Source organism: Rhinopithecus roxellana, chromosome 12, assembly GCF_007565055.1.
Source record: "Rhinopithecus roxellana isolate Shanxi Qingling chromosome 12, ASM756505v1, whole genome shotgun sequence".
NCBI classification, from domain to species: domain Eukaryota; kingdom Metazoa; phylum Chordata; class Mammalia; order Primates; family Cercopithecidae; genus Rhinopithecus; species Rhinopithecus roxellana.
The window spans coordinates 91716681-91738294 of record NC_044560.1 but is presented as its reverse complement, the minus strand read 5'-3'; the positions used below and the strand labels follow the sequence as shown (position 1 = coordinate 91738294).

At 45.7% G+C, this 21614-nt stretch overlaps 1 protein-coding gene across 1 annotated transcript in view; it reads left to right on the top strand.

Moving 5' to 3' along the window:
- Positions 1-7721, top strand: part of RIMS3 (regulating synaptic membrane exocytosis 3) — a 46726-nt gene extending 39005 nt beyond the window's left edge. Inside the window, exon 8 of the mRNA XM_010354231.2 lies at positions 1632-7721. Coding sequence (XP_010352533.1) covers positions 1632-1844 — 213 coding nt within the window. The 3' untranslated portion in view covers positions 1845-7721. The remainder of the gene's footprint in view (positions 1-1631) is intronic.
- Positions 7722-21614: the final 13893 nt, after the last annotated feature.

Genomic DNA, 21614 nt, shown 5'->3' with positions numbered 1-21614 from the left:
GGGGTAACCAAATTGCACAGCTGGTAGGTAGAACCAGGACACATGTGACCACTGCCTCCTCCTTCCCCTAGTGCTAATGTTCATTGCACATCAGGTCTGTGCCAAGCCTTGTGTTAGGTGCTTTCCAAGCATGACCTCACTTCATCCTGCAGATGATCCGGTGGAGTAGGTGTGATTCTCTCCACTTCACGGAAACAGAGTCTCTTACAGATGAAGTCACTTGCTTGGGGTGAGCCTAGGCCAGGTGACTGTCATCCCAAATACTTGAAAGCAACAAAGGCCTTCTGCACACTCGGTATTGTTAGCCCTTCTCAACAGTCCTGGGAGGGAGGGATCTTCATGCTCATTTCATAGATGAACCTGAGGTCATATGGGGATAAAGCACAGTGGGGGATCAGTCTCTGGGCTCAGTCCTAGGTTCAGATTCCAGCTCAGCACTCATTAGCCATGGGTAGATGTTGTGACGATTAAACAGAGGATTGCATGTAGGGAGCCTTACATAGTGCCTGCCACATAAACAGCTACTCACTAAGTATTAATGGTCATGGTGGTGGCTGCTGATCTTGCCTGAGGCCATGAAGGTGACAGAGAAGAGGCTAGAGCCAGGGACTGTCTGGGCCATTCAACTTCTCATCTAGGGCTGTTCCTCTGGGCAGAGATGGTTCTGTGGCAAGGAGCCTTGGAGTTGTAAATTTAAACTGCAGAGCCAGACACGGTGGCTCACACCTATAATCCTAGAGACTTGGAAGGCTGAGGCAGGAGGATCATTTGAGCCCAAGAGTTTGAGACCAGCCTGGCAACATAGCAAGATCTCATCTCTAAAAAATGAAAAAAAAAAAATTAGCTGGTCATGGTGGCCTGTGCCAGTAATCCCAGCTACTCGAGGTGCTGAGGCAGGAGGATTGCTTGAGCCCCGGAGGTCAAGGCTGCAGTGAGCTATGATTATGCCACTGTACTCCAGCCTGGGTGACAGAGCAAGACCCTGTCTCTTAAAAATTAAAAATAAAAAAGAACTGTAGAACCCTAGGTTTTGGGGAATGGGAAGAATAATCTTTGGTGTCTGCTTAGAAAAGGATTCACCAGTGAAAACATAAGTTTGAAAATCACTGAGCGAATCCATTCCTCTCTCTCGGTGTGGCTGGAAACACTGAGGTCCAGTGAGGGCATGGAGCTTACATAAGTCCCATGGCAAGCCAGCAGCACAGCTAGAGCTATGGCCAGGTCCTGAACTCTCAGTCTGCCCCTTCCTGGGGAAGGCTGTTATCTAAAATGCTGGGAGGCTCTGGAGTCACACGCCCGGGTCCTAATCCAAGCTCTGCCACAAGTTACTGTGCAACTTTAGGTTAGCTAATTAACCTTTCTGAGCTACAGTTTCCTCCGTGAAAATAATGATACAGAGCACCCCTACCTACATGGCTTGTTATAACAATTGGAAGAAAGAATCTAGGTAAAATCCATAGCATTGTATCTAACACACCTCAAGTGCTCAGTAAATTATTGTGTGAAATCAGTCTGAGTTCTGGCTCCCTCTGTTCCATCTGTACCCTGCTGAAACTTGTAGGTTCCCGGGCCTGCTGCACAGTCCTGGAGTCAGGGAGGTGGCTCACTCCCTCCTCTCTTCTTCCTGGCAGGTGATTGTCTGGGGAGACTATGGCCGCATGGACCACAAGTGCTTCATGGGCATGGCCCAGATCATGCTGGACGAGCTGGACCTGAGCGCCGCGGTCACCGGCTGGTACAAACTCTTCCCCACCTCCTCAGTGGCAGACTCCACACTCGGATCCCTCACGAGGCGCCTGTCCCAGTCTTCCCTGGAGAGTTCCACCAGCCCCTCATGCTCTTAAGGATGTCAGGAAGAGGCCAGGATGGTGGTGTGGGGAGGGGTGCCTGCTGGCCCCATGTCCTCCCCTGTACATAGTCTTTGTGTCTTTCTGGACCCCTTGTCCTGCTGCATGCCTGTTGGCTACTGGGCTCATCCCAGCTGGCAGTGGAGACTGTAGTGTGTGCGTGTGTGCGTGTGTTCATGTGTGTGTGTGTACGTGACCACGTTCTATCTGTTCATTTGTCTGGGTGTAGTCACTCCTGGTGACGACTTGGGCTGAAATGTCTCCATGTCTCTTTGTATCTTGTTGAAAAGAAACCCAAAGGAGTGTTGTGTGGACACGACTCACCCTGAGGAGTCTCCAGTGGTGGAAGTGGGGCACGCGGCCACTGGTCGGTGCTGCCTGGTCCTGGACCCGGGGCAGAGCCTGTGTGTTCTCCACCTGTGCCTGCTCCTGGTGGTCTCTGCTTTGTTTTCTGTCTTGTCTTTTGTTCCACTCTTGACTCTCCTGGCTCTGCCGCTGTTTTCTGAGGAATGTAGCATCCGCTGCAGCTGGCCACACTGAAGGCCCTCTGGGAACCCCACCCCACCAGAGCTGCTCCGGCAGCTCTTCCTGCCACTGAATGCGTTCTGCAGCATGTAGCATGCCCACCTAGCTCCCTGGCCAGGGCCCTGGGGAGGCAGAGAGTACCGGCGGGGGGGCGGGCTGAGGGCTTAGAAATGACTTTCTCTGTGCGGCTGGAACCGCCTCCTTCCTCCAGTGAAGCACGAGGTCTTGGTTCCAGGGTTCCTGGCCAGGTGCCCCCTTAGCATTCGTTCTTCATCTCCTGTCTCTTCAAGCCTCCGCACTCCCCCATGCTGAAGGAGCTCTGCCAGTGGGCCTGGGCAGGCAGCCGCGAGAGGGCATGTTATCTGCTAAAGCAGACAGTCCTCCTGAGGCCCTGAGGGTGGTCCTGATGCCCTTGGGGCTCATTCCTGGTGGGCATGACTCGGTAAGGAGGTGCTGTGGGTAGGGCTGTTTGCCGGAATAAGGAAGGCTGAGGCTGACTTATTCCCCGCCACTGCTGAGGATCCCGTCTGGCATTTGGGGATTCGCTGCATGAAGTTGTTCATTTGGGGCTCCAGTTTTTGTGCATTTCCAGACCAGGGTCCCTGTCTGGGAGCTCAGACTCAGCTGGGCTCCAGCAGCCTGGCTCCGGACTCTCGTCTGCCACCATCACCAGCTCTGTCTAAGCAATACTTGCCCCTCCCCCGGGCCTCCCTGCTCTCCTGTGCCCCACTGCTGCCCTCTGCAGAGCCATCTGCTCCAGGCACTCACCTGCCTCTGCTTGCTTTCTCACCCATGTCTGGTTGGAGCTTCTCACAGCCACTCAAACCCTAACTTGATTTGACAACTGGGCCCTGTTGGTGGGGACCATTGCCTGGACTGGACCCTGTGAAATCTGACCCGTGGGAATCCTGAAGTCTGACTCAGGAATGCCCAGACCTGTCCCTGTCCCTCCTCAGTTCTAGGGTGAAAGGCAAGAGGTTGCTCAGGAGATGGACAGAGCAGCCCTTGGGTTTGTATCTGGTAGGGAAGAAAGCAGCAGGACAGTGGAGGTGTGGGGAAGGCGCTCTTTCCACCTCTCCCCAGGCATTATCCCCAGGTGCTGAAATTGCTGTGGCCCCAGGACCTGAGGCAGGGATGCACTACCTGGAGTAGCAGTAGAAAGGTCTTGGGGCCTGAATGACTTGGGGCCTCCATTCATAACCAAAGTCGGAGGGGCATGGAGGCAGTGGCGGCTTGTGGATAGGCCATCTCAGCCCAAAGGGCCTCTTTGGCTGGCATGGTTCCGTGTTGGGTTGAAGCTAGAATCCTGTAACTCCTCCCAAGAAAGATAGGGGAAGAAGCCAGAACCCCACCTGGCCTGCCCACAGGACAAGAAGTGGGTAAGGGCAGGAAGGAATGAACAGAGTTAGCTCCCAGGTTCCTGTCTCTGCCTGAGCCTCTATTCTTATAGTATCAGAGAAGGGGGCCATTGGGTGCATAGAGATGGGGAGGAGGCCACTGGGCTGAGTTTTCTCTTTAGGCAGAAATGCTCTCCCCAGGCCCATTGTGTTCGTCAAGTTCTTAGAAATGGACAAAGGGCTCTGTCCTCCTCCACCCTAGTGGAGGATCAAGAAGGAAACTCCCTTGCAAAAGGGTATTTTAATCTCCTGTTTATGATTTATTCACCTCTACAGCAGTCACTGTCAGGGTGGTGTGAAAATACTCTACACCTGTGGGATGATAGGGTTGTTAGTGACCCACAGGACAGTAGAGATGTTTGCTGATGTAGCACTGAGTAGTGATACCCAGACCAGCAGTCACCCCAGGAAGTGGGGGCTACCCATACCCTCATTCCTCTGGTGGGGAGCTGTCTGCAGAGAGGCCTGCCACTGGGGGGTTCCAGGCCATGGTGCCCCTTGCCTCTGGGGAAGGGTTAGCACAGGGGAGGTTCTAGCTGGAGGAGGGGCCTGATGTGCTGGTAACTTGGGCTGACCTACCTACAATCCCCGGCTGCCAAAACTGCCCAGCAGTTGGGCCACTCCACTCTTCCACCTCTCTAAAAGAAGGTAATTTCCTCCCCAAATCAACCTTGGGGAATTATTCTTTTAACCCTTTGCACCAAATAAGTTCCTCATCCCCACCTGGATTTTACCCCATGAGGGTAAAGTGCGAGGCTGACATGTCTGTGTGATGCAGTGTGGCTGGACTTAAGGGTCTATTTCTCAGCATCCTGGATGCAGGGGCTTGTCTGAAAAGCCACTCTGGAGCTAGCCTGTCCCAGAAGAGGTGGATGTGCAGATGTAACTCCTGGTGTTTGCTGGGGTGGGGGAGCATCTGCTGTTTGAGGAGGGATGGTGGGGAAGGAAGGAACATGATCCCTCCGGAAGTCTCCCACCCTGGGGCCAACTCACTGCCAGGTTCAGTGTCCTGGCTCCAAATGCCCCCTCACCCAGATGAAACCCTGCAGTGGTTACAGGAATGGAGCTCTTTGTCATTCCACCTCCTCTGGTCAGGCGAGGTTCACCGTGCATATGGCAGAGACAGGAGTGGCCCTGCAGTATGTTGGGTTGTGGGCAGGGACAGTGATGGATGACTCAGAGCGTCTGTCTTTGTATTTCTGCTCTGTTCATTCTGTCCTACTTTCTTCATAGACTCCTTTTCCCTGCAATGGGTCTTTGGTATGAAAAAGGCTCCAGTAAATGGAGCCAAGTCTTGGTTTGACAAGGGGAACTTGATCCTTCAGGGAAGAACCATCTCCAAAATCACTCCCCATCTGGTTTCTTCTACCACCCAATTCTACTAGGAAAGGAGCACTTAGGAGGCTCTTGGGATGCAGCAAGTCCTAGGCAATGCCAGCATTTCATGGGGACTGAGGCAGAACCCAGGAGCTCTAAGAAAGACCACCCATAGAGCTCATTCCCCATGGAATCACTGCCGGTTAGAACACTGAGGTCAAGCCAGTCCTCCCATGGTCATGCCACCCACCAGGGAAGCATCTCTGATCTCTTCTTTACTGCCAGCCTTGAGGAGAGCAGAAGCCTCCATTTTTAAAGACAATAAAGACCTCCAAGGGTACTTCTTTGGAAATGAAATGTAGCACAATCTTAGCCTATGTTACCAGGAGCCCTGACATGCAACCAGGGTCCCTCTTCCATGCCCTGCTGCCCAGGAGACGCTGAGCTCCTCTTCCCCTGGGGTTCCAGCCCTCCTAATACCTCATATTCCCCATCTTCCTCAGCCCAGAAAGCAATGGGGCTTTAGTGATGCTCCTCTGTTGTGTCTCTCTAGTTGCCTCTAGCACTGTGCAAACTCTGCAAGAAAGTGCTGCCTTTGCTTGATGTTGTAGATGAGTTGCCCTCCACCTGGCTGGAGAGATGGCACATCATTCAGGGCCAGAAGGTTGTCCAGCAGTGTTTCTGCAGTGGCTGCAGGGAGATGGAAAAGAAGAGGCCTGCTTCCCTGCCTCCTCCTACCTTTCTCTTCCACTCCTCAGAGTTTTCTTCTCCAGTATCCTGACACGTAAAGAGATTCTTTAAAATGCTGCTTCTTCTACCGGACTGTCTTTCACTGAGTGGTCAGGGAGGAGATGAAAATGTGGACACACACCCACCCCCCCCCGCCCCCCCCGCCTTCTCCCTCAACCTTTTCACTCACGTCAGAAGAGGTTGGGGCAAAACAAAACAAGCATGATTGAAGAGCAGGGGAAGCCCACACAATCAGGTGAGGCCTGATGGGGGCTGGACTGGCCTGGTCTGGCTGGGAAAGGGTTCTTTTAAAAGTGTGCCTGAGCATCTCAGAGCAATGTCAGTGATGCCAAAGAGAGCAACTTGGCCTCCTTGGGCACCAACTCTGCCAGCTGAGTTGCACAAACGTGGCTCAGATGTTGGCATGTCCGACGGTGGGACCTTGTTCTCTGATAAAGGGCTTAATCTTTCCATGTAGCAAAGCAACTCTCCCTCCCTCCTCTCCCCCTGAACCCTGAGCTTGGGCTTGTGTGGGCCCAGCATGGCTGTGCCTGTGAGGGAAGCCACATCAGAGAGAGAAAGTTGCGTTCTCTCAGGGGTCTAGACTGGCTTGGGGCAGGTGCTTGTTGAAAAGCATGAGTGTTTCTGCTTTGGGAAACCCTTCCAGGGCTCTGGCTGGAAACTTGGCCAGTAAGGACAGGGCCTTGGGCCTCCCAAGGAGTTCACAGTGATGCCAGGAAGGGTCCCTGAGCCTGGGTTCCAGTCAGCTTGGCTAACAGAATGGGGCCTGGGAATTCCAGGGGCAACTGAGCATCCACCCCATTAGCCAGTGATCTGGATGGGGACAGCTGGCTACAGGGAATCAAAGACTGTTCTGTACAGTTTTGCCAGAAACTGTGACCTTGGGCAAGGCTCCTCACTTTTCTGGGCCTCAGCTTCCTCATCTGCAAAATGGGAGCATTAGCTCATCTCCCCATGGTTCCCTCCCGGTTTTAATTAAAAGTCTCTGATCTGGAGCACATGAGGGTTGCGAGCCTGGTGCACCTGGTTCCTGTCTCCGTGGGCTGGTTTCCTCCAGCCCCTGATGCCCAGGCTGGGCGCAGGCCCTCATCTGGTCCACACCCAGATGCTGCCTCAGACAAGAACTCTGGGAATCCTAACAGACTCTGCTTTCCTCTCTTCGTGGTTTGTCCTCCCTCTTTTATTCTCGTGTGATGATGAGACATAATGAAGGGTCGTCTACAATGTACAATTTTCAAGGTGCTGATGTGATGTCACAACCTCAGCTACATCCTGAGTAGGTCAGTGTCCCCATCAGCAGATGAGGCTGGGTCTTTCCTCATTTCTGCTTCTGGGATGACATCAGTGGGATAGCTGAAGATCTGAGAAGTCTAAAGGAAATGTTCTCTGATGGGAGGAGAGAGGGAACTTATTTCCCTTCAAAGTAGTTTGCTTCTTAAGACCACTCCTTCCTCCAGACCACTCCTTCCAGAATGTCTTTAACCAGACATCATCTCAGAAGGCAGGGTGGCTGCTTCCTTAGGAAGAGTGGGCCTGATAGCTCAACCAACTCCTTTAGCATATAAACTCACAGAAGGCGAGAACCCCTTTTTTTAGACTTTCCAAATGCATCCTGCAAAGAGAGAGATAGCTGATAGGGACTGACAAGCACACTGTTTGGATAAGAAGCAATTAGCCTTTTATATCTGTGCTCTATACATTTTCTATGTGCAGCATCTTTCCTAACTTGTTGTGGTTCCTGGGTGGCAGGTGCACAGCTGGGAGGGACTGCCAGCTGTTTCGTACAACGTTCTTGCCAATTCCCTTGAGGAGAAAATTCTTCACATGGCTTCTGCATGTACAGTATTTGGGCAGCAAAACATGATTAAAGTCAGTTTGAAAATGGTTTCATGTGTTGCTTTCTATAGATGGTTCTTCATTCTAGGAGGAAGAAAACAGGGTTCTAGGTGACTAAAAAGAGGAGGAGGAGGATGCCTTGGTGGAGAGGCAGGGGAGAGCAGTACATTTCAGAAAAAAGCATGAAACATATGGCCTGGGCCTCTGACAGGATCCTGTTTGGGAACTCTATGGTCACAACAATGTTCCTGAGCCATGAACTCTGACGGGTCCAGGCAGCTTCCTGGCTCTGTCTCCCAGGTCCCCTGCTTCCAGGCCCTCAAAGCCTTCTATTTCCACAGACTCCACAAGGGATATCCAACAACAGAGGAAGGTAAGATCCAGCTAAGGCCACAGCTGTTGACCCACTGTCCTTTTCTTTCTGAGCTTTTGGATCCAGCATCTCTGCTCAGGCATTTGACTGGCTTATTGCAGCCACACCTGATACCAGCAGTAAACATAGCAGTTAACCTCTATGTGCTGCACCCTCCATCAGTCACTGATGCCTGGAGCGCCCATTGTCTTCCCTGCCTCATGGTGGAGCAGAACAGTATGTTAATATTTAGTCATTTCTGGGCAGATCCATTCTCCTCCTAGGGCTGGGTTTGGGGGGTACAGAAGATGGATAAAAGAAGTGTAGCATTGTCATGGCATGTGCTTGCTGGCACAAGGCTGGCACCCTCCTCCCAAGAGCCCTCCAGGGAACGTCCACTGCATTGGCTCTGGCCCTTGGCCTTGCAGGTCCCGTGAGCACCATCTCTTGAAGGAAGGATCATAAGATCAATATGTGAGCTCTGGGGCCCCCCAGGATTCTGTCTTTTCCCTCTTTCCCACTGCTGCTCTCTCCCTGAGACATGGCTTATACTCTAATGAGTTTAAGAACTTCTATGCTTCTATCCAGAAATTCCTTCCAATAACAACTGCACCGTCCCCCATCCACCCCCTAAAAAACAAAAAGCAGACAACAAAAACTGAGATCCAAAGAAATTCTAAAGGCTGTTCTTCAGATAGAATAAACATATCTAAGAACAATGACTAGAACATAACCAATCCTACATGTTTGCTATTAAGGGAAATGATCCTGGATGGAAAGGCTGAAATGCAAGAAGGAAAAGTGAGCAAGGTAATAGGTTTTAAAATATTAGTAAAATATAGGCCAGGTACTGTGGCTTATGTCTGTAATCCCAGCACTTTGGGAGGCAGAGGCAAGATGATCACTTGAGGCCAGTACAAAACTGGCCAGGGCAACATAGTGAGAACTCATCTCTACCAAAAATTTAAAAATTGGCCAGACATGGTGGCACATGCCAGTAGTCTTAGCTACTTGGGAGGCTGAGGCAGGAGGATTGCTTGGAGCCCAGGAGTTCAATGATTCAGTGAGCTATGATTGTGCCACTGCACTCCAACCTGAGTGACAGAGCAAGTCATTTGTTGTCTCTTTAAAAAATTTAGTAAAGCATCCTGCCTCACAATGCCTTTCCTGTTGTCTTTCATGTGTCATTCCAACTTTTCTAGTCCATACCACAGTGCCTTGCAAAAACACATAAATAAAGCAATCACATCTGATTGTTAAGCTACCAAAAAAAAACCCAGTATCAATTATTAGAACTGATAAGAGCATTCAGCAAGGTTGCTGGATACAAGATAACCCTACAAAAATCAATTGCATTTTTCTATAGCAACCAAAACCAATGAAAAATAAGTATGAGTTATCCACAATAGCAATAAAAGTCATTAAACATCTAGGGATTATTTAAGAATATGTAATACCTCTATGGAGATAACTTTCAAATTCTAATAAAAGAGTTAGATAATCTGGGCCAGGCGTGGTGGCTCACGCCTGTAATCCCAACACTTTGGGAGGCTGAGGCAGGTGGATCATGAGGTCAGGAGTTCAAGACAAGCCTGGCGAAGATGGTGAAACCCTGTCTCTACTAAAAATACAAAAATTAGCCAGGCATGGTGGCAGGCGCCTGTAATCCCAGCTACTCGGGAGGCTGAGGCAGAGAACTGCTTGCACCTGGGAGGCAGAGGTTGCAGTGAGCCAAGATCGTGCCACTGCACTCTGACAGAGTGAGACTCTGTCTCAAAAAAAAAAAAAAAATCTGAATAAATGGAATTCCCTGTTCTTTGATGAGATAGTTTAAAGATAGTAGCTCTCCACAAATCCATAAATTCTATATATATGCATTTATTATTTTTATTATTATTATTATTTAGGAGACAGGGTCTCACTATGTCACCCAGGATGGAGTACAGAGGCACAGTCATTGCTCACAGCAGCTTTGAACTCCTGGGCTCAAGTGATCCTCCCACCTCAGCCTTTCCAGTAGCTGGGATTACAGGCATGAGCCACTGCACCCAGCTCATTCGATGTGATCTGAATAAAAATTTCAATTGGTTTTTTGTTTGTTTGTTTGTTTGTTTGTTTTGAGACGGAGTCTCACTCTGTCGCCCAGGCTGGAGTGCAGTTGCGTGACCTCAGCTCACTGCAACCTCCACCTCCCAGGTTCAAGCGATTCTTCTGCCTCAGCCTTCTGAGTAGCTGGTACTACAGGTACAAGCCACCATGCTCGGCTAAGTTTTATATTTTTAGTAGAGATGGGATTTCACCATATTGGCCAGGCTGGTCTTGAACTCCTGACCTCAGGTGATCCACCCACTTCAGCCTCCCAAACTGCTGAGATTACAGGTGTGAGCCACCGCACCCGGCCTTCAGTTGGTATTTTAAGATGTAAACTTCCTCTACAATTTATGTGCAGTAATGCAAGTCCATGAATGGCTGGATTAACTTCTGTGTAAAAAAGGATGCCCAAAGATTGAAACATGAATATCTGGAAAATTAATATATGACAAAGGGAGCACCTTAAAACAACAGGGGGAAATGGATTGTATAAATATGTTAGGAAAATTTGGCTGGGCACAGTGGCTGACACCTGTAATCCCAGCACTTTGGGAGGCTGAGGCAAAAAGATCCTTTAAGACCAGTAGTTCCAAATTAGTTTGGGCAACATAGCAAGATCCCGTAACTACAACTGGAAAAAAACTGCGTCACTATCTGGACAAAGAGAGATTCAAAATTGAAAGGTAAAATGTAAAGTTAATTTTAAAAAGTAAGATAAGTAATTTTGTGAATTAAGGGCAAGGAAGAACTTTTAATATTGATAATTAATATGCAAATTAAGGCAACAATGAGATCAGTTTATACCTACAAGAGACTGGCAAAAATGAGAAAGCTGGGTAATACCAAATGATGGCAAGGACATGAAGATACAGGAATTTCAGATTCTATTGTTGGAATGTAGGCTGGTGCAGCCATTTTGGGGAACAATCTGACACTACCTGGTCCAATTATTATGCAGACCTTATGACCAGTACATCTGTATATAGATCCATTAAAGGGATACATATAAGAATTTGCACTGAAGCATCATCTGTGGTGGTGGTGGTATGGTAGGCAGAATAATGGCCCTATGAAGATACATTATAATCCTCAAATCTATGATGATGTTAATTGACATGGCAAAAGGGCCTTTGCAGATATGAGTATTTTGAGGACTTGGAGATAGGGAGATTATCCTGGATTATCTGGGATGATTAGTGGGCCCAGTCTAATCACATAGGTCCTTACCAGGCACAGTCACTCATACCTGTAATCCCAATACTTTGGGAGGCCAAGGTGGGAGGATCGCTTGAGGCTAAGAGTTTGAGACCAGCCTGGGCAACATAACAAGACCTATCTTTAAAAACATTTAAAAATTAGCTTGGTGTGCTGGCAAGCGCCTGTAATCCCAGCTACTCAGGAGGCTGAGGTGGGCCGCTGGAGCCCAGGAGTTTGAGGCTCCAGTGAGCTATGATGGTGCCACTGCACTACCGCCTGGGTGACAGAGTGAGACTCTGCCTCAAAAAAAAAATTTTTTTTTTAAAAAGAAAATCTTTCTCATCTGTGATCAGAGGGAGTCAGACCATTCTGATTCCACAATGGTCAGAGAGACGTGGTGTTAGGGGCTTTGAAGATTGATGAAGGGGAGAATGAGTCAAAGATTGTGAGCAGTCTCCAGACGCTGAAGTCAAAGAAATGAATTCCCCCTCATTGCCTCCGTAAATAACTCTTCATCTCAATCATAAATATACTAAAGTTAAAAATGGGCAAAGGATCTGAATTGACATTTTTCCAAAGAAGATATACATATGGCTAATAAGTACATGAAAAGATATTCATTGTTGCACTTGAAATGCAAATCAAAGCCATAGTGAGTTATTACTTCACATCCAGTAGGGTGGCTAAGATTAAAAAAAAAGACAGATGGCTGGGCGCGGTGGCTCATGCCTGTAATCCCAGCACTTTAGGAGGCCGAGGCGGGTGGATCACGAGGTCAAGAGATCAAGACCATCCTGGCTAACACGGTGAAACCCTGTCTCTACTAAAAATACAAAAAATTAGCCGGGCGTGGTGGTGGGCGCCTGTAGTCTCAGCTACTCGAGAGGCTGAGGCAGAAGAATGGCGTGAACCCAGGAGGTGGAGCTTGCAGTGAGCTGAGATCGTGCCACTGCACTCCATCCTGGGCGACAGTGTGAGACTCTAAGAAAAAAAAAAAAAAAATACAGATAATAACAGGTGGTGGTGAGGATATGGAGAAATTGGAAACTTTTGGAAATGTAGAATGATGCAGCCACTCTGGAAACCAGTTTGACAGTCCTCAAAAGGTTAAACATACAGTTGCCATAAGATCTAGCAATTCTTCTCCTAAGTATATACAAAAGATAACTGAAAACATATGTCCACACAAAAACTTGTACATGAATGTACCTAGCAGTATTATTCATTATAACCAAAAAATGGAAATATCTCAAATGTGTATCACCTGTTGAATGGCTAAATATATGGTATGTCCATACAATGTGATATTATTTAGCAATAAAAAGGAAAGAAGTACTGCTACATGCTATAACATGGGTGGCCTTGAAAACACTTTGCTAAGCGGAAAAAGCCAGTCACAAAAAAATCATATATTGTAAGATTCCATTTATAGGAAATGTCCAGAAAAGGTAAATCTATAAAGACAAAAAGTAGATTAGTGAATGCTTGGGGCTGGGGATGAGTTGAGAGAACTTATTGCCATAATTTTTCACTTTAAAACGTATTAAAGCAAATCATTCAGGCTGAAGGAAAATGATAGCAAATGGAATTCAGATCTATACAAAAGAATGAAGAGCACCAGAAATACATGTGTAAATACAAAATACTTTTTGTTTACTTTCTTAGAAGATAATTGCTTTGAGCAAAAACAAACAAAAAACCGCAACCATTTATTTTGGGGTGAATAACTTATGTAGATGAAAACTGTATGGTAACAATCACGTAAGGAATGGGACAGGAAAAACGGAAGTATACAATGTTTTTACATTGTATTTGAAGTTATATATAATATTGAAAGGTAGACTGTGGTTAAAGATGCATAAACACAAAATAAAAAAGAAAAAAGAAACAATGGAAATAAGTTGCAATACTAAAAATACAAAATCTAAGAGTAGGTAGGAAAAGCAGAAAAAAGGAAGAAAGAATGATAACACAAACAGAAAACAAGGAGAAAAGCATGTGATCATCTCAATAGATGCATAAAAGGAATTTGACCGGGCCAGGTGCTGTGGCTCACGCCTGTAATCCCAGCACTTTGGAAGGCCGAGGCGGACAGATCACGAGATCAGGAGATCAAGACCATCCTGGCTAACACAGTGAAACCCCGTCTCTACTAAAAATACAAAAAATTAGCCAGGTGTGGTGGCATGCGCCTGTAGTCCCACCTACTTGGGAGCTGAGACAGGAAAATCGCTTGAACCTGGGAGGCAAAGGTTGCAGAAAGCCGACCACTGCACTCCAGCCTGCGCAAGACTCCGTCTCAAAAAAAAAAAAAAAAAAAAAAAAAAAAAGAATTTGACCACATTCAATACTCATTTATAATGGAAAAAAAAAAAAAAAAAAAAAAAAAACTCTCGACAAATTAGAAATAGAAAAAAACTTCCTTAACCCCCAAAAGGGCATTTATGAAAAACTTAGATCTAACATGATACATAATGATGAAAACTGGACACTTTCCCCCTAAGATCAGGAATAAGAGAAGAATGTCTGCTTTTACTATTTCTATTCAACATTGTACTGGCAGTCTTAGTCAATATGGTAATGGAGTATAACAGATAGACAAAAGGTATATAGATTCACACAGAAGAAGTAAAGTTGCCTTTATCAACAGATGGCATGATTGTGTACACAAAAACGTCTAATGGGAAAAGAACTACAATAAATTTGTCAAAGACTCAGGAAATGAAGCCAATAAGCAAATATCAATGTTATTTCTATATATTATTAAAAATGACTTTAGAAAATAACATTTAAAAACAATAATTTTTACACTAGCATTTAAAAACATGAAAAACTTAGGAATAAACTTAACAAAATAAGGCCGGGCGCGGTGGCTCAAGCCTGTAATCCCAGCACTTTGGGAGGCCGAGACGGGCGGATCACGAGGTCAGGAGATCGAGACCATCCTGGCTAATACGGTGAAACCCCGTCTCTACTAAAAAAATACAAAAAACTAGCCGGGCGCGGTGGCGGGCGCCTGTAGTCCCAGCTACTCCGGAGGCTGAGGCAGGAGAATGGCGGGAACCCGGGAGGCGGAGCTTGCAGTGAGCTGAGATCCGGCCACTGCACTCCAGCCTGGGCGACAGAGCGAGACTCCGTCTCAAAAAAAAAAAAAAAAAAAACTTAACAAAATATAAGACCTATATACTGGAAAATAGTCAGCACTGCTGAGAGAAATTAAAAATCTAAAGAGTTAACTTTATGGAGACTTATACCATGTTCATGGACTTAAAAAAATAATATTGTTAAAGCTATCGGTTCTACCCAAATTGATCCCAAGGTACAATGCACTTTCCATAAAAATCTCAGCAGGCTCTTTGCAGAAATTGACATGCCGATACTAAAATGTATTTGGAAATACAAAAGACCTTCAATAGTAAAAACAATTTTGAAAAAGAAGAACCAAGTTGAAAGACTTAATGGTAAAAACAATTTTGAAAAAGAAGAACCAAGTTGAAAGACTTAATGCTACCCGGTGGCAAGACTTACTATAAAGTAACAATGGTGTTGGCCTAAGAATAGACGTATATATCAATAGGACAGAACAGAGATTGCCGAAATTGATTAATAAATCAATTGATTTGCAACAAAGGTGCCAAAGTAATTGATTTTTTTTTCTTTTCTTTTCTTTTTTTTTTTTTTGAGACAGAGTCTTGCTCTGTCACCCAGGCTGGAGTGCAGTGGCTCGATCTCAACTCACTGCAACCTCTGCCTCTCAGGTTCAAGTGATTCTCCTGCCTCAGCCTCTGGGACTCTGGACATGTGCCACCACACCCAGACGCCTAGCTAATTTTTGTATTTTTAGTAGAGATGGGGGTTTCACCATGTTCGCCAGGCTGGTCTCGAACTCCTGACCTCAGGCGATCCACCTGCCTCAGCCTCCCAATATGCTGGGATTACAGGTGTTAGCCACCACACTCGGCCCAATAATCTTTTCATCAAATGGTGCTGCAACAGGGTATTTAGATGGAAAAATACAGAGCTTGATCCTACTTTATACTATGTACAAAAATGAACCTCATATGGATCATAGACCTAAACATAAAAGCTAAAATTAGAAAACTCATAGAAGAAAATACAGGAAAAAAATGTCACAGCTTTATGACAGACAACAATTTCTGAGAATATAAAAAGCACTGACCCTAAAATAAAAATTAAAAGATATATTGGATATCATAAATATTAATTTTATTCCTTTTGAAATATACCATTTAAGACATACCAAGATGACAACTTAATAAGAAGACAACTCAAGTAAAAAGATTTGAACAGACAATCACAAGAGGAGATATACATAAGCACATGAAAGGATACTCATCATCATTAGCCATCAGGAAACTGCATATCCACAGAATGCCTAAAATTAATGCCTGGCAATGTCAAGTGTTGGCAAGTATATGGAGCAGCATTTTTTATGGAAATATAAAGATGTGCAACCATTTTGGAAAAGGATTGGCAATTTCTTATAATGATAAACGTACTTATCACATGACCCAGAAGTTCCACTCCTAGGTGTTTATTAGAAAAATGAAAACATATTTCTGCCCAAAGACAAGAATGTTTATGGCAGCTTCTTTATAAATCACATAGTCAAGATTTATAAAGAACTCATACAACTCAGTAGCAATGGGATTTTCACAAGCAATAGAATGAAATTGGACCCTTATACCAGGCACCAGGCTCAAAATGAGTAAAAGCCCTAAATGTAAGATCTGAAACCATAAAACTCCTAGAAAAAAACATAAGAGAAAAGGCTCAGGCTACAAAAGCAAAAACAAATAAATGGGACTATTTAAAACTGAAAACCTTTTGCACAGCAAAGGAAACAACAAAAGGAAATGACAACCTACAGACTGAGAACAATATTTGGAAACCACATATCAGATAAAGGGTTAATATCCAAGATTTATAAAGAATTCATGGCCGGGCGTGGCAGCTCACGTCTGCAATCCCAGCACTTTGGGAGGCCGAGGCGGGCAGACCATGAGGTCAAGAGATCAAGACCATCCTGGCTAACATGGTGAAACCCCATCTCTACTAAAATTACAAAGAAAAAAAAATTAGCTGGGCATGGTAGTCCCAGCTGTAGTCCCAGCTACTCAGGAGGCCGAGGCAGGAGAATGGCGTGAATCAGGGAGGTGGAGCTGACAGTGAGCCAAGATTGCGCCACTGCACTCTAACCTGGGCGACAGAGGGAGACTACGTCTCAAAAAAAAAAAAAAAAAAAAGGAACTCATACAACTCAGGCCAGGCGAGGCGGCTCACACCTGTAATCTCAGCATTTTGGGAGGCCAAGATGGGTGGATCACCTGAGGTCAGGAGTTCAACACCAGCCTGGTCAACATGGTGAAACTCTGTCTCTACTAAAAATACGAAAGTTAGCCAGGCATGGTGACACTTGCCTGTAATCCCAGCTACTTGGGAGGCTGAGGCAGGAGGATCACTGAACCCAGGAGGCGGAGGTTGCAGTGAGCCAAGATTGCGCCACTGCACTCCAGCCTGGGTGACAGAGCAAGACTCCATCTCAAAAAAAAAAAAAAAAAAAAAAAAAAAAAGGGCAAAAATCTGAATAGCCATTTCTCCAAAGATGACATAATAATGGCCACTAGGTGCATGAAAAGGTACTCAGCATCACTAATGATCAAGGAAATACAAATCAGAACCACTATGAGATAGCACCTCACATGTGTTAGGATAGCTATTATTAGAAAGACAAGAGATAACAAGTGTTGGCAAGGGTGTGGAGAAAACGGAACCGTTATACACAGTTGGTTGAATGTAGATTGATGCAGCCATTATGGAAAACAGTAAGGAAGTTCCTAAAGAAGTTAAAATATAACCATATGATCCCAATTAAAATATACCATATGGGGTGGGCGCAGTAGCTCACTCCTGTAATCCTAGTACTTTGGGAGGCCGAGGCGGGCAGATAACGAGGTCAGGAGATCGAGACCATCCTGGCTAACACGGTGAAACCCCGTCTCTACTGAAAATACAAAAAGTTAGCCGGGCTTGGTGGCGGGCACCTGTAGTCCCAGCTACTCGGGAGGCTGAGGCAGGAAAATGGCGTGAACCCGGGAGGCGGAGCTTGCAGTGAGCCGAGATTGCACCACTGCACTCCAGCCTGGGTGACAAAGCGAGACTCTGTCTCAAAAAACGAAAAAAAAAAAAAAAAACCATATGACCCAGCAATCCCTCTTCTGCATATAAACCCAAAGGAAGTAAAATCACCACCTCATAAAGGTATCTACACTCCTATATATTTCAGCATTATTCACATTATCTTATCTGTAAGATAATCTGTAACAATGATGAATGGATAAATATATATATAAACATATATATAACTTACATATAGATAAAACAGTTATATATGTAACATATTTATATATATGTAACAGTTATTTATATATATGTATAATGGAATATTATTCAGCTTTTAAAAAGGAGATCCTGCTATTTGCCACAACGTGAAAGAAGTTGAAGGACATTATGCTAAATAAGCCAGACATGGAAAGAAAAATATATGATCTTACTTATATGTGGGATCTAAAAAAAGTCAAATATACAGAGATAGAGAATAAAACGGTGGTTGCCAGGGTCGACGTGGTGGGAAAGGAAACGCGGAATGTAGGTCGAAGGATACAAAGCAGCAGATATGTAGGATGAACAAGTGGAAAGACCTAATGCACATCACAAGGACTCTAGTTAATAATAGTGTATTTTATTCAGGATTTTTGCTAAATGAGTAAATTATAGCTGTTCTTGCCACGGGAGAAAATGAGTAACTATGTGAGATGATGGATATGTTAATTTGTTCCACTATAGTAACCACATTACTATATATATGCATATTATATAACACCATGTTGTGTACCTTAAATATATATAATAAAATTTATTTTTTTAAAAAAAGATTAATTCTAGCAGAGGAGTAATTCTGAAGGTGTAAAAGGAACTCTAAAGACTATCCTAAGGCTGAAGGAGAGTGCCCAAGAAAGGAACAAATTGGAAGAGGGCCCTCTTCTTAAAGCTGGGATTCGAACCTTGTTGGAAAATGTGTAATGAATGTGATGTGAAGAAGCGTGCTGGGTTTCCCAGCCCAGACCTGGTCTAGAGTCTCAGGTAAGCAGGCAACACCCCCAGGTACAGGCAGGCAAGGCTGGCAGTTGTATGCACAGGGAGAGTCAGACTCAGGAACCTACTTGCAGGCAGGGCCATCCGAGGCCTGGGAGGCATGGAAACCCTGCAAGGAGCTGGCGGGTCATCCTGGCAGCTGACACACAGGGAGTCAGAGAGTCAGGGCTGCTCACCTCCGTACAAAGCCTGAGATGGGTAGAGTCCATGTGGGGACGGCTATGGGAGGTGGGCACGGGGCTAGGGCTGGGGCTGTGAGCTCAGAGGCATGAACGTGCTGGGGACGCACAGCCAGGGCAGAACCCTAATGGATGTCTCCAAGCATGTGCCCCTCGCAGCAGCGCACTAGAGGAGAAAGAGAAGCAAAACAGGAGCACGCTGGCTCCAGAAGTTTCTTCCTCCAGCAGTGTCCTACCAGCGCCATCTACTGACAAAGCTCAACGCTGTTCTCACTGCAAAGGAGACATGCTTAATGGTGCTATGCCACTATGCAGAACAGGCAATGAAGGGTAGATTTGGAGTTGAGAGGCCACATATTGAAAACTATCACATCTAGTAATAGGTGCATTGAAAAACCAATCTGTAGTGTATTACAATAATGCGATAATACTCAGCACTAAGGAGAATGAATTGCTGATAATACAGTCAGTCCTCCATACCCACAGGTTCTGCAGCCGCAGATTCAATCAACCATGGATCAAAAATGTTTTAAAAAATAAAAACACAATAAAAATAATACAAATAAGTCCAGGTGTGATGGCTTGTGCCTGTAATCCCAGCACTTTGGGAGGCCGAGGTGGGCAGATCACTTGAGGTCAGGAGTTCAAGACCAGCCTGGCCAGTATGGCAAAACCCTGTCTCTACTAAAAATATAAAAATTAGCCGGGCACGGTGGTCTACTCCTGGAATCAGGAGGCTGAGGCGGGAGAATCGCTTGAACCTTGAACCTGGGAGGCAGAGGTTGAAGTGAGCTGAGACCACGCCACTGCACTCCACCCTGGGCAACAGAGGAGACAATCTCAAAAAACAAAACAAGACAAAAATAATACAAATAAAAACAATGCAGTATAACAACTATTTACATAGAATTTACATTATATTAGGTATTATAAATAACCAAGTGATGATTTAAAGTATACAGGAGGATGTGTATAGGTTACATGTAATACTCTGGCATTTTATTGAAAGGACTTGAGCATCCAAGCATTTTGTTATCTGTGGCTGTCTGGGAACCAATCCTCTGCACTTGCAGGCAACAAAATAAATGTATTGCAAAAACAATACTGAATGAAACATGTAAAGCACAAAAGGTAAATACTGTTAAATGACATTCTAGAACACACAAGACTAATCTATAGGGACAAAATGTCAGTTAGTGTTGCCTGAGGATTTGGGGTGGGTGGAGATATTGACTACAAAGGATCACAAAGGAATTTGGGGGAATGATGAAAATGTTCTGTATCTGAATGGTGGCTCCATAGGTGTATACATTTATCAAAATATGTCAAACTGTACCCTTTAAATGGGTGCATTCTATTTCATGTGAATTATACCTCAGTAATACCTGTTTTTAGAATATCATCTGGGTTGGGCGCGGTGGCTCACACCTGTAATCCCAGCACTTTGGGAGGCTGAGACGGGTGGATCACGAGGTTAGGAGATCAAGAACATCCTGGCTAACACGGTGAAACCCCGTCTCTACTAAAAAAGACAAAAAAAATTAGCCGGGTGTGGTGGTGGGCACCTGTAGTCCCAGCTACTCGGGAGACTGAGGCAGGAGAATGGCATGAACCCAGGAGGTGGAGCTTGCAGTGAGCCGAGATTGCACCACTGCACTCCAGCCTGGGCGACAGAGCGAGACTCCATCTCAAAAAAAAAAAAAAAAAAATCATCTGAGGCTGGGCAAAATATCACCTGAGGATAGGAGTTCAAGATGAACCTGGGTGACACAGTGAGACCCCATCTCTACAAAAAATTTTGAAAATATATCGTGGATTCCTAATTAGGGAAAAGGTATCAGGCTGACAGGACAGAGGGAAGGCTAAAAGAAAATGCAGATAAGTTATACATGTGCCTTTCTTCACGGCCAGCACAAGTAACTCACAATCTTCCTGCGCCCAATTTATCACCAGACACCTGTGTGTTAGCTCTCTGTAACCATGGCATTATCAATACTATACAAAGCCCTCTTCAGCACACAGCACCACCCTATAAAATTCCCAGTAAGCCTTTGTCTCTTTGCAGTCAGCTCCTTTCTGGCTGACCTGCCCATTGTACCCTTGCAACATATTTTCATACTTTCTCTAATAAATCTGCCTTTCTTTACCTACAACTGTCTTGATAAGTTCTTACCATCAGTGCCACCAGCCCAGATGGTCACTAATCACCTACAACATGTATCATCTGAAAATCAGATGTCTACAGTTGCATAGCATCTAGACCACCATCACCTTCCAAATCCCCGTTACCTTATAAATTCCAGGGCAGGGGTCATTCGATCATAGCTTGGATGGGAACACTGGAAACCTTCCCTCTTCCTGCAGGAGGTGGATTCTCAAAGTGAGAAAGCCTTGGAGGTCAGAATAGATTTTCGTGGATTATTCCTGGGATACAAATGAGATGGTACAGAAGCAGGATATTTCCCTGACCCCTTCGTGGGACTCGTGACAGGGGTGCCTTGTTTACTCAGCCTGCCACTTTCAACTCCTCACAGGAGGGAGTGTGCAAATGAACCAGGTGGGACCTGGAATGCATGAGTGAACTACAGTGGCTGAAACCGGCCAGCCACTCTGGCACTGGCAGGAGCAAACTCCATGCAGGCCCCATAGTAGCATCCAGGTGGGGCTGCCTGTGACCCCTGAAGCCCCAAAGGGCATGTTATAGTGCTCTTTTAACTCTTCTGTCCATGGATGGCTTAAGTGTTAACAGCTCAGTGGGCCCTTTTCCTTGTCACATGGGGTGGCTGCCCTCCACCAGCAAGAGCAAAGGGCCAGTGTGACAGGCTTTTGAGTCTGCATTTGTGGCTCCCAAGCTCTTGTCCAGTGTCCAGGAAAAATGAGGTCTCATGAAGGAATCAAAGGATGGTAAATGTGGGGGATTTTATAGCCAATGAAAGTGGCTCTCAGT